Source organism: Lolium rigidum, chromosome 1 (assembly GCF_022539505.1).
Source record: "Lolium rigidum isolate FL_2022 chromosome 1, APGP_CSIRO_Lrig_0.1, whole genome shotgun sequence".
In the NCBI taxonomy this organism is placed as follows: Eukaryota; Viridiplantae; Streptophyta; class Magnoliopsida; order Poales; family Poaceae; genus Lolium; species Lolium rigidum.
Genome location: NC_061508.1, coordinates 123,024,398 through 123,041,928, shown reverse-complemented (window position 1 = coordinate 123,041,928; position 17,531 = coordinate 123,024,398). Strand labels below are relative to the sequence as shown.

General features: G+C 45.3%; 1 protein-coding gene across 1 annotated transcript; it reads left to right on the top strand.

Moving 5' to 3' along the window:
- Positions 1-6,668: 6,668 nt before the first annotated feature.
- On the top strand, positions 6,669-9,927 carry LOC124681609 (phosphoglycerate mutase-like protein 4). Its single transcript, XM_047216492.1, has 6 exons — positions 6,669-6,942; positions 8,045-8,095; positions 8,172-8,282; positions 8,411-8,542; positions 9,099-9,174; positions 9,516-9,927. The coding sequence occupies exons 1-6, from the start codon at positions 6,841-6,843 to the stop codon at positions 9,740-9,742; spliced, it is 699 nt and encodes a 232-aa protein (XP_047072448.1). The 5' UTR covers positions 6,669-6,840; the 3' UTR covers positions 9,743-9,927.
- Positions 9,928-17,531: the final 7,604 nt, after the last annotated feature.

Genomic DNA, 17,531 nt, shown 5'->3' with positions numbered 1-17,531 from the left:
TGGAGGAGCCGCCCAAGGCCACTTCGTCCGCTCCACCAAATCCAAAGGACGTCATCGACCTTGATGACCTTCCTGAGGAGCCAAACGCTGAATCCGGCAAGGGCGAATCCGGCAAGGGCGCGTCCTCGTCTCATCCTCCATCTGAACAACCAGATGTCACCTCGACTAAAGCTCGGGCTCATGATGTCGAAAAGAAATTGCTTCTGAGTCGCGCAACTGGTACGCCACAGACGCACCCGTAGTTTTTTCCGATTCCGCAAAAGGTCCCCCTATCACAACGTCACGCGGAAATTTCCAACCTGATGAACGAAGTGTGGGGGCCCGGGGAAACGGAGCAACAAGAGCTGAACGATCTCGAGAGCGGCCTCAAAGTCTTTTTTGCAAAACACAAGAATGTGCGCCAGGTAACACCAGCCCCCAAGCGTTGGTTTATACATTTTCCGGGTAATATGTGTGAGACGATGCTTTTAACTGTGTACCTTAGCGGAAACTTAAAATTTTCCCAGACTAAGGATTTTAACTTCGCGTCCAGCCCCCAGAATTTTGAATTTCCGGCTAACTCGTATCTGCTTCTCAGAACACTCGGAAGCTGCACGAAGATCTTCACGTCCTTGTGCTGGAGCAAAAGACAGAGATTGAAGGGCTGCACATAAGCTATGCGGAGAGCCAGAAGGCTATTTCAATCCTGGATACCCGCATTAAGAAACATGAAGGTAAGGATTCCGGATTGGCCCCAAGCTTCTCAACGCATTCCTGATTGTGGACGAGTGTAATGTATAACTGCGTTTGTTTTTGTACTTTCCGCCTTGTAGAAGAAATTGCTAGCCTCCCGTCCATCAAAGAAATCTTCACCGACCTCGAAGTCGTGAAGGCTGAGCGTGAATCCCTCCAAAAGTTCCTCAAGGAATCCTCCGAGAAGGAAACCAAAATGAAAAGAGAGCTCGAGGAGAAACACGCTCAAGAAGTGTCTGATCTGGCTGAGAAGCTCAAGAAGAGTAACCAGAGAATCAAGACTTTGGCGGCAAAGAATAAGACTTACGAGACGGAGGCGGAAAGCATCGACAAAATGTTCTTCCGTAAGGGCTTCTCGTTGTACTCCGGATTTTTCATATTTATTCTGCCTCTATCGCGGAAGAAACTGATCATATTGTTCCACAGCATCTCTCGGATTCGAGTGGACCAAAGAGTCTACCCTTAGCAGAACGGAGGCATATGAAGATGCGCGGAATTCCATCGATGATCTTTTCGAAGCCTGTCGTGGAATCGCCAAGTCCTTGAACCTGAAGAGAGACGGAACCACACTCATCGATAGGATGACCAAGCTCATGCGGATGGTGCCGGAACTCATCAAGGACTGGCAAGCGTCTTCCTCCCGCGGGGTCGCCTCCCTCACCTTGGCAACATGCAAAGCGCATTTCCCTGCCATGGACTTCGCGAGCGTCGCTCGTGGAGTTCCGAAGGGTACCAACATCAAGATCGCCCTCGCGGAAACCCAAGGGTATGACAGACTGTTTGCCGAACGAGTGAATCACTCGTTCTGGTATAACAAGTATGATCTTCCCGAGGGATTTTCTGACGCAGAGGAAGATGAAGAAGATGAGGATGCTGAGGAAGGCTCCGGATCCAGCGTCAACCACTCGAGCGAGGACGCCGGCGATGATTCTAGTGACGAATCCGCGTATCAAGCTTCAGAAGAAGAGGACAATGACTCCGAGTGAATCCTGTCAAAAAACAATGAAATTGCATCATTTTGACCCCAGAGTGGGTCTGTAATAAGACTTAAATATTTTTAAGTAGCTAGGGATGAAACGACTGCATGTGGATGGAAAACTTATCCCGCGATCCTTTATATGTTATCAATGCATGTTTCGTTTGTTTGAAAAGCAAGTGCTAGTTTCTAAGTTTTCCGGCTTGCTCACTCGACCTTCCACGAGCCGGAAGACCTTTAACCGGAAACGCTCGCCTGTGGCGATGAAGCCCAATGGCAGTCCGTCAATAACCGCGGAAACAAGCCCCCCAGTTAAGATGCCGGAAGTCGCTACTAGGAATCCATGAGTTCGCAACAAAAAACTCATCCGCTAGAAAACTTAAGCTTACGTCCTAAGGGACGATTATTGAAAATAACAACTTTCATACACTCCTAGGCGAAAACATCCAGCTTTACGGTTTTAGTCGGAAAACATACACGATCCAAAAATGAAAAACTAAAGGAGGTAAAAGACTCTAAGAGTGAACCATATGCTTTATTTCATTGATCATGTATCATAGATATTACAAAGTATGTAATGCAGAAATTGCTAAGTGTGGAAAGGACGTAGCTGTGCTATATTCCAGGGATGATCTGTTTCATCTTATATGTCATCCGGATCCTCTCGCTTTCGTTTCCGGTGCCAATTAGCAGGTCTATCCTTTAACTCCCGGAAATCAATGAGGTAGTAAGATCCGTTGTGAATCACTTTGCTGATGACGAAAGGTCCTTCCCATGGAGATTGCAACTTATGGTATTTAACCTGGCGAAGGCGGAGGACCAGGTCTCCTGTCATGAACGAGCGATTCTGAACTCGACGACTGTGGTAGCGTCGGAGTTTCTGCTAGTAAATTGCGGAACGCTGGTCAGCTAAATTCCGAGCTTCTTCGATCAGGTCCACATATAGCTATCGAGCCTCGTCAGCAGTTTCTTCATTGTAGGCGGAGACTCGCGGTGAATCGTGGATGATGTCGGAGGGGAGCAGTGCTTCGGATCCATATACTAGGAAGAAAGGAGTAAATCCAGTTGATCTGTTAGGGGTAGTTCGCAAACACCACAGAACAAAATCTAACTCCTCAGCCCAAGCTCCGGTTGCACGTCGCAGCGGTTCTTCAAGGCGAGGTTTAAGTCCGGCTAGTATGAGGTCGTTGGCTCGTTCGACCTGACCATTAGATTGTGGATGGGCCACTGATGCAAGGTCAAGCCGGATCCCTACGTCATTGCAATAATCCTTCAGTTCTCCTTGTGCGAAGTTCGTGCCATTATCTGTGATTATCTTTGCGTGGGATGCCGAATCTCGTTACGAGGCTGCAAACAAATTTTAGTGCCGTAGCACCATCGGCTTTTCTCACTGGCGTTGCCTCGATCCACTTACTGAACTTGTCAATAGCGACCATGAGGTACTCAAAACCGCCAGGAGAGGACTTTTTTTAATTTTCCGACCATGTCTAGCCCCCAGACCGCGAACGGCCAAGTGATGGGGATGGTCTTCAGCTCCTGAGCCGGAGTGTTTGGTTGAGTAGCATAGTACTGACAACCTCGGCAAGTTTTTACCAGTTTATCAGTATCTTCTTTGGTTGTTAACCAGTAAAATCCTAGCCGGAAAGCTTTTGCAACGAGGGATCTTGGAGCGGCGTGATGCCCGCAGTCCCCTGCGTGGATCTCTCTCATGATTTCAATGCCATCTTAATTTGAGACGCATTTGAGAAATACCCCATTTGCACTTCTTTTGTAGAGCTGTCCATCAACGATTGTGTAGGATCTTGCTCGTTTGATGATCTGTCGTGCGAGGACCTCGTCCTCCGGCAACTTTCGATCGATGAGGTAATCCAGGCAACTGCGTCCAGGCCGGAATGGTAGCCATTACCTCCTTAGCCGGAGACACTGCCATATCTGGATTTTCTGGGTTAGCTCCCTTGACTGAGCGTATCTGTAAGTGCTCCAGAAAAACTCCTGGTGGAATTGGTTTCCGACCGGATCCGAGCTTGGATAGCATGTCTACCGCTGTGTTATCATCTCTCCTGACGTACTTGACTTCGTATCCGAGGAAGCATTTGGCGATCTCGCCAACTTCGTCTCTGTAGGCCGCCATAACGGAGTTTCTGGCGTTCCAGGTTCCGACTACTTGTTGTGCCACCAGGTCGGAATCTCCGCAGCATATGATGTGCTTGATCCCAATTTCCTTAGCGATGCGCAATCCGTGTAGTAGAGCCTCATATTCCGCCATGTTGTTTGTAGCTTCGAAGTGAATCTGCAAGACGTACTGTAGTCCTTCTCCGGTTGGTGACTTCAGGCTGACTCCAGCCCCCGAGCCTTGGTGTTGTTTGGATCCGTCAAAGTGCATGATCCATGGTTCAGGTTCCGGGTCGGGCTCGCCCTCCGGCGTTTCAGTCCAATCGGCGATAAAATCTGCCAAGACTTGGGATTTGATCGCGGTTCTGGCTTAGTAATTGATATCGAAGGCAGATAATTCAATGCCCCATTTTGCTATACGCCCTGTCGCGTCGAAATTGTGAATGATGGTTGACAAGGGAGCCTTGCTCACCACTGTCATAGGATGCTCCTAGAAGTAGTGCCTCAGCTTCCGCCTGCCTAGGAAAACTCTGTAGACTAGCTTCTGAAAGTGAGGATATCGTTGCATGGATTCCGTTAGGACCTCGTTTATGTAGTAAACTGGCCTCTGGACTCCGTGCTCGTAGCCTTCTTCCTTTCGCTCCACCACGATAACTAAGCTTACGACCTTGTTGGTGGCTGCCAAGTAGAGGAACATAGGTTCCGACTCAGCTGGTGCCGCCAAAATAGGTGGGGAAGTGAGTATTTCTTTCAACCCCTGAAGTGCTGCGTCTGCTGCGTCATCCCAGATGAATTTGTCTGATTTCTTCAGCAACTTGTATAAAGGTAGTGCCTTCTCGCCAAGACGGCTAACAAATCTACTGATTGCAGCGACGCAACCAGTTAATCGTTGCACATCTTTGAGACAAGTTGGCCTTTTGATGCACATAATTGCCTTGATCTTTTCCGGGTTAACTTCGATGCCTCTATGAGACACAATGAAGCCAATGAGTTTCTGGCTGGCACGCCAAAGACGCACTTCAGCGGATTCAACATCATCTTGTACCGTCGGAGATTATCAAAGGTTTCCGTGAGGTCGCTGATCAAGTCGGATCCTTTCCGGGTCATGACCGCGATGTCGTCGACGTAGGTGTGCACATTCCGGCCAATCTGGTCCTTCAGGCATCGCTGCATCGTACGTTGGTAGGTGGCACCTGCATTTTTCAAACCAAAAGGCATGGTGACATAGCAGTAAGTGCCAAAGGGTGTAATGAACGAGGTCGCCTTTTGGTCGGACTTCTTCAACCGGATCTGGTGATACCCGGAATATGCGTCAAGAAAACACAGAAGTTCCGCCCCTGCCGTCGAATCAATGACTTGGTCAATGCGCGGCAAGGGGAACGGATCCTTCGGACAATGCTTATTCAAGCCGGAGTAATCGATGTACATTCTTAGTATTTCAGAATGCTTATTCAAGCCGGAGTAGTCGATTCACAGAATTTCCTTAATCTATGGACCACAAAACCTCGTTATTTTCTCGTACTTCACTAAATAAAATTCACGTTGTCCACTCCTTGACATTGTGACACATCTAGCCAGAGGCTTCCTTACATCAATTGTAACTCTGACACGCACAAAGTGTCCAACGCAGTAACCTTAGTTTGCACTTCCACTACCTTACCCATCTTCTTTTCCACCAAATTCCTGATCAAGGATTCTTTCCTGTATCGTATTGGGATCTTATGTATCTGGATCCAAACCTTGATAAAACTAAGATCAATTGTCTCCGGCACAACCAGTCCAACATAAGGTTCAATCACTACTGTGTTCTACCTAAACATCCACGGGCCGCCTTTCTCCACCTTCAGCCAGTCACCAAGACAGAAACATTGAATTGTAAAGAGATTTTCTTCGATCTGATGGAATTGCACATCGCGGGCAGGGGTCCATGCAGTGTTCATATGTTGCTAAAACGTCTGTGGGCTGAATAAATTCGAGGTGTGCACTCTCGCCAATGCCATCCACTTCACCCCTTCCTTCGGAGCATCAGGCTCATATTCAAAGATCAGATCTTCGCTCTCGTCCTCTTCAATCCCCAACCGCAACAGTAAATCATCAATGGATTCACCCTTTGTCTTCCCAACTCCGCTCCCTTGGTTTGCCGAACTCGATTCCGATGAGGCCGACATGATTCTAGAACATCAAACGGGCAAACCCTAGATCACTCTTGATGGCAGAAACGAAAGGGCTTGAAAACAGAAAGAACCACGAGAGAGATTCTATACCATGAGAGGAGACAATCTCCCCCGGGACCTAGGCAGACTCCTTCTCTGAATCAGATCCAAAGAGCAGAAAGACTAAACCCTAGTCGCCCTGGCAATCGCCAGAGCTCTAGGCCCGAAAAAATCGGATTTGCTAATTCTCAATGCAAATTTGATCAAGTTAGCATTAGTTATATATTATAAAATTATATCATTAGAAAGTTTAGATGTTCTATTTTCTAATAATATAAATTTTTATTATATAAATTATATAGATTGAATTGACGACCTAAAAATATGGAAAAAAACTAGTAAACTGAGAGGGAGGGAGTAATAGTGAAGCGGGAGAGTATAAGGGTATCTGCTAATAGCGGATTGGTGGGTGGTGGGCTGGTGGCCCAACCTTTTTTCTAGTGGAAATGGTTGCCCAATCGGCCCAGGTTGCCATTGATCTAGGTATTTTGGCCCATCCGGACTGTACAGCGGCCCGTAGACCGTACCGTAGTCGTCCCGGTTTCTCTCCTTTTCTGTAACAGGCCGGTTAAAATACAAGCAAGCGGAGCCGCGTATCGGCCTATGTTTCCTCATCCCACCACGGTCACGCCTCAATCGCCGCCGCCGGCGCGCTCATCGCGCGTCTCGTTCTCCTCGCCTTCCACCGCCGGCGCGGCGTTTGTCACTTCGCCACGGTCAGCCGTCGCCTCGGTGTCCCTTCCTACGGGATCCGTCCTTGCTCCGGAGATCTCCTGCAACGAAGTGCAGGGAGCAGCTGTAGTAGGGATGTCGTCCTCTTCCACGGCCGAGGGCGACCGCAGCGAGTTCACCGAGGTCGTGGTGGTGCGGCACGGCGAGACGTCCTGGAACGCCTCGCGCATCATACAGGTCATCACGATTGCTTAGTGCCGTCCTTTTCTAGTCATTGGATTTGGAGCTTGTTTTTTTTTTTGCGAATGAACCACAATATCAATATGCGGACTTCGATATATTATAGGCATCTAATATAGCAATTTCCATAGAAACTCAGAGAGCAGCTTAAGAACCACAATATCGCCTCCATTGTTACTGGGGGAGGCACTTGCATCCTCCGGCCCACCAACTGCTTGTTAAGTGTTTTATTAAGTCAAAATATGGTGCAGTTAGACTGTTAGTATTCAAGTATCTAGTTCCTAAGCTAACTATAGTAAGAGGATTCTTCCGCTCACATCCTGATTTAGGCATTCATATAGTGAGACGAAACATAATGTGATGCAGTTTTTCTTATGCTATTTATAGAAAACTAAAATACTTACACGACTTCTCCTCATTTCTTTATTACATGATCTGAATTATCAGCTGTGGCTTCCTTCGATTTTTTTTTTTTATCTTGCTTCTGTTTTTGGTGTGTGATTTCCCACTGCCCTGGGGCCAGGGGTATAACGTCATGATTCATCCAATTTAAAAAACCAAAAGTCTTAATAGATGATAGAAATATATTGGTTGTAATAACATCTTATATTATGGGACGGAGGTAGTAATGTTATACCACTACTACGTTTCACCTATACATCATACTTATTTCCTGAATAAGGTGAATGTGAAAATTGATGTATTATTGCACATGATGTCCATAGGCAATAGCCATAAACACACATTTACCCGACATTATCTGATATGTGTCATTCCAAAAAGTCTCATCTCTTATTTGGAAAAGCTATAGTATTTTATTACTCGCAGTTTGTTCTAGTAAATGATCATGCTTTCTAACGGTACTGAGCCAATTGACAGTTGAATAGTGTGCACAAATGCCAACAACTAATAGTGTCGTAGGGCCAATTTGCCTTATCTGTTTTTATAGCTCAATAAATAGGTAGCAGCAAGGAACATACATTTCATGGCATATGATATGATTTTCAATGTTAATGTGTGTTTGCACATTACCTAACCCGTTTGTGCAGAACTCAGCTAATTCTTTCAATCTGATATATTATCCTACTCCTATGTTTAGGGGCACTTGGATGCCGAGCTGAATGAGATTGGGAGGCAGCAAGCTGTTGCGGTATGATCTGGTTTACTTAGGTTACTACATGACATCTGTACTAGTGTTTTTTATGTGGAACTTCTTTGATTTCAAGGTTGCTCATCGGCTGTCTAAAGAAGCTAAGCCAGCTGCCATATACTCATCTGATCTGAAGCGGGCAGCAGAGACAGCAAGAACAATAGCAAAAATTTGCAATTTACCAGATGTATGTTCATTCACCTTGACCCTTTCTGTTATTCAAATGTCTCAAGCAGACACCACACTGTTTCTGTGTAACTTGTACAAGACGAATTGTTTGATATGATATTAATAAGCAAACAATCTGCAATGTAGGTTGTGTTGGATCCTGCACTTAGAGAAAGGCACATAGGAGATATCCAGGGCTTGACGCTTCAAGATGCTGTCAAAGAAAAACCTGAGGCTTACAAAGCTTTCATGTCCCATAAGAGGAACAAAGAAATTCCTGTAAGCATCTGTGTCTTCCTACTTTTGAGAAAATGTTTATCAGTTGGTATTAGTTCGCTGTTCAAACATTGTACTTATCAACACTGCAAATACATGGTGACTTATAGTCATAACATTAAGATTTCACAAGTAGATTTGCATATATACTACGAGCCAACTATTTTTTAATTTCGGACATGTCAAACCATGGGGTTGATTTTCCAGTGGCACAATACGTTCACATAATTTAACGAGCTACGAACGAAATCAGGTGTTAATACAACTCTCTGTTTTGGTGCCGCATCATAGGCTTGCAGCTGCTTCTAAGGGTATCTTAACAGACAAACAGCTCTGCCAAATCAAACTATCCTTCGCTCTGAACTTACACAATCAATAGGTCCAGATTTGTCTATATGAACCCGTTTATCATACAGGCTCCCCATACAACATTTCTCTAACAGCTATCTGCCAGCATATATTCTTGGTGCTAACAGTTGCAGTATTTTTTCTCAAGACCTACCTGCATGTATTTTGTTTTGAAAGATCTGTTTTCTAAATTTTTGGAAATTTGTTTCAGGGTGGTGGAGAGAGTCTTGATCAACTATCAGAGCGATGTGTCTCGTGCTTGTATAGCATAGTCGAAAAGCACAAAGGTAAACTCTTACCTTCGAACTTTTCCCCGCAGAAAACAAACAAAACTGTGAGCTTCATTTTTTTGGACTTATAACTGGTAAAAGCAGACTGTTATCTTGTAAACTTGAGTTTTTTTATCAGCACCCATCCAGAATGCCATGGAAAGAAGAGGTTGGCTTATTGGCATCTTTTGTTTCTTGTGTGCTATGTCGGAGATGTTGTGTTATTGCTTGGATAACAATTCACGAACAGTATTCCCAACAAAAGTAACAGCTTGTTATGCACTTGCAGCTGCACAAGGCTTGCTTACTTGCCTACAACCTTGTTAATATTTGCTGAACTTGTGTTTCTTCATTGACAGGGGAGCGAGTTATCTTAGTCTCTCACGGTGGAACCATCAGAGAACTCTACAGGCATGCCAGTCCAACCAGACCGCTTCATACTAAAATACACAACACGTCAGTAAGTGTTATACTCGTTTCTGGTGACACTGGCCGTTGCATTGTCAAGATGTGTGGAGATACTAGTCACCTTCAGGCCACCGGTGTTCTGGAAAATGCATTCGGCGGCGACAAGTCGTCTGCCTAAGTCTTAAGAGCATCGTCCTTGCAGCAGTTTTACATGTAAAGATTATACATTCTTGTCATCATGATTTAGCTGTAAAGAATGAACAGTGACTAATAACAGTGGAAATAAAACAAAATTCTCCACTCTGAATTTCTCCCTGGTTCTTCTGTTTTTCCAAGTTCCAACCTAAAGACTGTGTTGCCTTACATTCCTTCGCAAGTATGGACCAGGAGAAATGTTCTTTGTCCAAATGTGCTGTGTTTGTGTATAGTCTCCTTAGAATTATACAATTGCTGTTTGAACCTAGTGTATGCATGCTTACATCTTGTCACGTGGAAATGGTGGGTACGGGGACAAATGAAAATCATTCAGAGCTACTGATTTCCTTAGATCGTTGGAGATACCAGCTGAATGCAGGCAACGGTCGATCGACCTTTCTCTTTCACATAAAATCGGAATGCACGATGATTGCACGGTAATAGCTAACCACATGAGAATTGAATCGCAGACTATCACCGTTCACATAATTCGGGTCCGCCTTCTCTTTCAAATAAAAGGGCGGTTTCGATTAGGGACAGCAATGGGTACCCATGACCCGCGTACCCGCCGGGTAAAAATCCAATAGGAATACGGGTATGGGACAAAAAATTACCCATGGGTTTGTAAATGGTAAAATATCATACCCATCGGGTAGAGTGGGTACGGGTATGGGATCATAGAACCCATACCCGCGTACCCATGTATCCATCTAAATTTAACAAGTGAGCCATTGTAATATTCTAAACTACTGAATTTCACCGTAATCATGCCTTCGTGTTGCAAGGATGAACCCCACGCTTTCCGGTCTCACAATCGCTGGTAGGTTAGCGAGGATTAGGCCCCTATTTATGAGCACTTCACCTCTTGTCATATTTTTTAGATCAATTTGATGTGTTGCAAGCGCGGGTATTTTTACCCGTGGGTACCTATTTACCCTGCCGGGTGACGGGCATGGGAAAACTTGTACCCATCGACGGGTATGGGTACGGGTGATGGGTAAGAATGAAAGTGACGGGTACGGGTATGGGATGGCTCTACCCGTACCCATACCCTGCGGGTGCCATCCCTAGTTTCGATTGCTCAGCAACACCTGCCTTCTGCGACGGCAGCAGGATGCACGTCATGTCATGGCGCTTTCGCGTCAGTATCGCTGGTCATTTCATCCATCCAAACCAATATATCTTAAGCGTCAAACGGACGCGTCGGTCGAAATGATCGAAATCGACCGCGCATCCGTTTGCGTTGAGGATAGCTCGAGCGGCACGACGCATACCTTTTTTCCCCTTTGATAAAAGTCATAATTTACATTAATAAAAAAACAAAAAAAGACCATAAAGGCCTCCTAAAACTTAGCTAATGGCGCTCGTCGTCGGTGATGAGGTCGATGAACTCCGGCGTAGGTCATGGAAGCTGGTACGCCGGCGGTGGAGGAGGAAGGGCAGACTGCGGCAATTGCGGCTAGGCCGTCGGCGACACAGGAGCCTGTGGTGGAGGTGACCACGGATCCCAGGCCGGAGCAGCAGCCGGTGTGCGGTCGTTGGAACGCGTCGGCGTGGCTGAAGGAGTCGTCGGCCTCCCCTGCACGAGCGCCGACTCGTGGAGCTGGATTGCGAGCTCATTCCACATAGCGAGCTCGTTGAGCTTGCTATTGGCCAGTACCATGGCAATGGCCTCGTCCTCGCTAATGTCTGGCGGCTGGGTCTCTGGATCCCATGCCGGCCCATCGTCGTCGTGGTCGTTGTCTGCACGCTCCGCCTCCTCTTCCTCGTCCTCATTCTCCTCTTCTTCCACAGCGATCTCGCAGTCGAAGTAGTCGAGGTCGCCGAGGTATCCAGCTCGGCGGCGCGGGTCGAACTCCCACGTCCCGAACGAGATCCAGTTGTAGGAGTTCAGCACGTACGCCGAATCTTCTCGAAGATCGGCCGGCAAGATCGCTTGATGGCGGCGCACCTCGTCACGGCGCTCTCGGTCCTCGCGTGGCACGGGGGGGGGGGGGGCGACACGCGCCTGGAGTTGAGGTACCAGCCTCCTCCAGGCAGGTTTGCGTCCGGCCATGGCACCAGCTAGTTTTCCTCTGAGAGGCGGCGCGCGAAATCGATGCGGACGTACCGCCCGACCCGTGGCTTCTTGCCGGACCGCGAGAGACTCATGGTCGTTCTTGGTCTTGCGGAATGGCCAACATTTATTCCACATGGCGTTGGTCGGGTGGATAGGGTGGACTCTGGCAATGGTGTGGTCGGGGAAATGGGCGCCGGCAGCGAACCTTTAAGAGGCTCGGGCACCATCTCGCCTTCAATGTCCTGCCACTGCGACGCCGCCCACCAGCGACGCTCGCGGAAGCCGAGGCGTGTCATTAACGCGGCCCTGAAAAGCTGCAGCGCGAAAACCCGTAAGTTATGCCGCGGAAGACGAAGCATCTGTGCCACTGCCAGGCGGGCCCGTACGAGGATCGGGCGGACGATCGTTGCGTCCGCAGAGAGGCAGGCCTGCCGCATTTTTGGGCCGCATTTGCGCCACTGCGGACCTCGGTCACTATGCGTCGTCCCGCTGGAGCGGGTACGTACCAGACCCATTTTTGGCACGCGACGACGCAAACGGTCGCTCATCGCCCGTTTGCGCCGCCCCGTTGGAGATGCCCCAAGGCATCTCTAGCGGCGCGACCCAAAAACAGTTTTGCCGCGTCTGAACAGGTCCGCGTAGACAGGAGGATCAGACGTGCATGCTTCATCGGCGTGATCTAAACGAAACGACCCATCCGGCGTGACCCATCGGTCCACCAAATTTGGGGAGCCGATGCGTCTAGGCGGACGCGTCGCAGACAACACATGTGTCCCCCGACGACATGTATGAGTGCGACCCGATGGCACAAGGCTGACCGCTGGTAGCAGCCATGGCCATCAAAGCCATCGCTGACCACTACCACCGCCGCCTCAGCTCCCGTGCCAACATTGATGGCGATGGCGCTGGAAGCTGCATGTGCATTGATGGCTAGGGCTACTTAAACTGGCCTGCGCCTGTCTCTCCTCCCCACTCCCACCGCCACTGCCATTGCCAGCAGACCACCGCCACCACCTACGCTGACGAAGATGTCGTCATGGTTGAAGTGTAGGATAACGTTGCATAGAAAACAAAAATTTCCCTACCGCGAACACGCAATCCAAGCCAAGATGCAATCTAGAAGACGGTAGCAACGAGGGGGTATCGAGTCTCACCCTTGAAGAGATTCCAAAGCCTACAAGATGAGGCTCTTGTTGCTGCGGTAGACGTTCACTTGCCGCTTGCAAAGCGCGTAGAAGATCTTGATCACGATCGGTTCCGGCGCCACGAACGGGCAGCACCTCCGTACTCGGTCACACGTTCGGTTGTTGATGAAGACGACGTCCACCTCCCCGTTCCGGCGGGCAGCGAAGTAGTAGCTCCTCTTGAATCCGACAGCACGACGGCGTGGTGTCGGTGGTGGTGGAGAAATCCGGCGGAGCTTCGCTTAAGCGTGCGGGATGTGGTGGAGGAGAGAGACCGCTAGGGTTTGGGGAGAGAGGGGGTTGGGCGCCGGCCCTCTAAGGGGTGCGGCCAAGGCCGAGGCTTGAAGTGGTCAGCCCCCTCTCCTATGCCCCTCATTATATAGGTGGAAGCACCAAGAGTTCTAGTCCAAGTCTTCGAATAAGACCCCAACACTAAAACCTCCCATATGTGGGAAACCTACTCAAGGAGGGAGTCCTACCCAAGGTGGGACTCCCACCTTTCCTTGAGGTGGGTTGGCCGGCCACCCTAGGGGAGTCCACCTTGGACTCCTCCCCTTTAGGGTTGGCTGGTCATGCAAGGTGGAGTCCCTCCGGGACTCTACTTTCCATGGTGATTTCTTCGGAATTTTCTAGAACCTTCTAGAACCTGCCATAAATGCACCGGATCATTTCCAAACTTGGAATATGACTTCCTATATATGAATCTTATTCTCCGGACCATTCCGGAACTTCTCGTGATGTCCGGGATCTCATCCGGGACTCCGAACAAATATTCGAACTCCATTCCATATTCAAGTTCTACCATTTCAACATCCAACTTTAAGTGTGTCACCCTACGGTTCGTGAACTATGCGGACATGGTTGAGTACTCACTCCGACCAATAACCAATAGCGGGATCCGGAGATCCATAATGGCTCCCACATATTCAACGATGACTTTAGTGATCGAATGAACCATTCACATACGATACCAATTCCCTTTGTCACGCGATATTTTTACTTGTCCGAGGTTTGATCTTCGGTATCACTCTATACCTTGTTCATCCTCGTCTCCTGACAAGTACTCTTTACTCGTACCGTGGTATGTGGTCTCTTATGAACTTATTCATATGCTTGCAAGACATTAGACGACATTCCACCGAGAGGGCCCAGAGTATATCTATCCGTCATCGGGATGGACAAATCCCACCGTTGATCCATATGCCTCAACTCATACTTTCCGGATACTTAATCCCACCTTTATAACCACCCATTTACGCAGGTGGCGTTTGATGTAATCAAAGTACCTTTCCGGTATAAGTGATTTACATGATCTCATGGTCATAAGGACTAGGTAACTATGTATCGAAAGCTTATAGCAAATAACTTAATGACGAGATCTTATGCTACGCTTAATTGGGTGTGTCCATTACATCATTCATACAATGATATAACCTTGTTATTAATAACATCCAATGTTCATGATTATGAAACTAATCATCCATTAATCAACAAGCTAGTTAATAGACATACTAGGGACTTCTTTGTTGTCTATATATCACACATGTACTAATGTTACGGTTAATACAATTATAGCATGATATATAAACATTTATCATAAACATAAAGATATAAATAATAACCACTTTATTATTGCCTCTAGGGCATATTTCCTTCAGTCTCCCACTTGCACTAGAGTCAATAATCTAGTTTACATTTGTAAAGATATAACACCTTGGCCTTCCGGTGTTTTATCATGTTTTGCTCACGGGAGAGGTTTTAGTCAACGGATCTGACATGCTCAGAACCGTATGTATTTTGTAATTCATTTGCGTCTCAACGCATCACTCATTTCCAAATGAGTTGGCATTAAATATGTTTGGTCTTCTGGTTGAACCTTAATTCCGCGGTCTGAAATATGTCACTAATATTGTCACACACAATATAGCTTCAAAGTTCTGACACTATCGGAACTACACCAAATTCTCAAACAACCTCTTGACTTAACATCCTTTGTCATTGTCAAAACAATGACATACTCTGCCTTCTTTTGTAGAATCCGTCACAATATTTAGAACTCTTCTAGCATAGACAATCTTCTAGCTCATTGTGCTACCTTTTAAACAACACTTAGTCTAATTTGAGATTGAAATTTTATTTTCATATGTGACAAAACAAATATCGGTGCAACATCTTACAGCGATTTGTTTGTCATTTCTCCATATAAAACTATATATATATCCTTGGTTCTTTTTAAGTACTCAAGAATATTCTTTACTGTTTTTCAATGATCATCACATGAATCATTCTGGTATATGCTCCTAACTCTTTAGAGCACAGGACATCTGATTTTTGTACATATTCTTCGTGATCTAAAATCACTCATGTATTTTTACTCATCAAGTGTCAGATACACTTAAGTCTTGTTAAAACTTCACATGACAAGAACATTTTCTTAATATTTCTATATTGAACTATTTCAATATCCATTCTATGTACTTTGACTTAAACATATTATGTGTTTCAATCTATCTTCATAGATCTTGACACAAAATTTGTTTCAGTCTATATCCTTTCATTGAAGTTAATTTCTCAATGAAACCTTTTTAATCAAGTATATAATTACATAATTTATAACCAACTATATGTCATCTACATAAGTATTATAAATATGTCTCAGCGCTCCCACTTAATTTCTTGCAAATGCAAGCCTCTTCATCGTCTCTGATGAAATCAAACTCTTTGACTATTTCATCCGGTGAAGATTCCAACTCCGTGATACTCACTTCATCCAATTGAAGTTTGTATACCTATCTAGTATTCCACAGACCAGCAAAATTCTTGGTTGTATCTTGTATACATCTTTAATACACACTTCTGATAAGTAATGTATTTTGCCATCCTACTAACATATATCATAAAAGAAATATGTAGTGATTACTAGGATAATCCATATAGACTATAAGCATTGCTACGGAAGATCTAATCTTATCGTAGTCAACTCTTTGAATTTTGTCGTAAACAACTTTTCGACAAGTCAAGCTTCTTCAAGGATATTTCATCCAAGTCCATAAATTTTATAGATGTATTTACTTTCAAAAAGTATTCATCTATCTTGGATTTCATGGTGTATAGCCATTTTCACGGAGTCAGGGCCCATCATAACTTCTTTGTTTGTAGTTGGTTTATCATTATTTAAAATCAATCCTTTGTCCACAAATCATTTATTTGATCACAAAGTAAACCATACCTACAAGGTTCAATATGTACTTCGATCTCCATGGCTAAAACACTTTGTAGTCATGGGAGCCATGATCGTCGTGGCCGCTTCCGAAACCAATTCCGATGCTGCGCTACTCTGATCATTATGCTCAGGTTCATAAACCTTATCAAATTATATTGTCCTCCCACTCAAATACTTCACTAGAAACAATTTCTTGGAAATAAGAAACATTGACAAACACTTTTGTCTTTGTCTTGTGGGAAGAATTCCCAATTAAATCTATGGGATAACCAACAAAGACATTCATCCGATTTTGGTTGAAAACTTTTAGACCAAAATTTAAAGAAATGACTATTAAGGTTTATACCCATGCCATAACTCGTATGGTGTCATTTCAACGGATCATGATGATGCTCTATTAAGCGTAAAAGCGGTAGTCACTAAAGCATAATCCACAAAAATATAATGGCGTCATAATTTTTTATCTCATCATTAATCCAACAAGGTTTGGATACATATCTCGGATACTATATCATCATTATGATACTCCAAGAAATGTGAGTTGTAGAACAATTTCATAACTCTCTTAGATGTTCGCTAAAACTCGTAATTCAAATATTTCCACCATGATCCAATCATAGATATTTTTCTATTACGATGATTTCCACTTCATGCTGAAATTTATTTGAATCCATTCAAATGTTTCAAACTTCTTCCTTATTGAATATATCCACATATATATACTCAATTCATTGTTGAAAGTTTTCATAAAGTAGAAGAATCTCCCGCACACAACTATGCCCAGTGAATCACATACATCATCATGTATTTTTCCACTAAGTTAGTTGCCCGTTCAACTTTTGGCCTATGAACGGTATTTTAATCATTCTCTTTAGAAAAGATTTGCAAGCGTCAAATGATTCAAAAATCAAGTGACTCCAAAAATCCATTTGCATGGAGTTCCTTCATGCGTTCCTTTCTAACATGACCTAAACGGCGGTTCCACAAATAAGCGGAATTCAAATCATTTGCCTTATGGCATTTTAGCGTCGAGTTTTATGTATGTGTGTTTCACCATTAAGATTTATAATAACTTATCCATCGTACATGGAGTAATGTCATAATTTGAACAACTCATTGTTTTCATTTGACCAGAGCAAAATAACAATTATTAAGTTCTTTATTATAAATTCTAAGGGCTAGATAGAATGCCAACGACGAACACAATAACACTTTATTTTGTTCCGGACGTGTATTCCTATCATATTTCTTGTCGATCACTTAGGCCATTGTATTCTTGTATTGCGTTGTTTTGTATGACACTTCA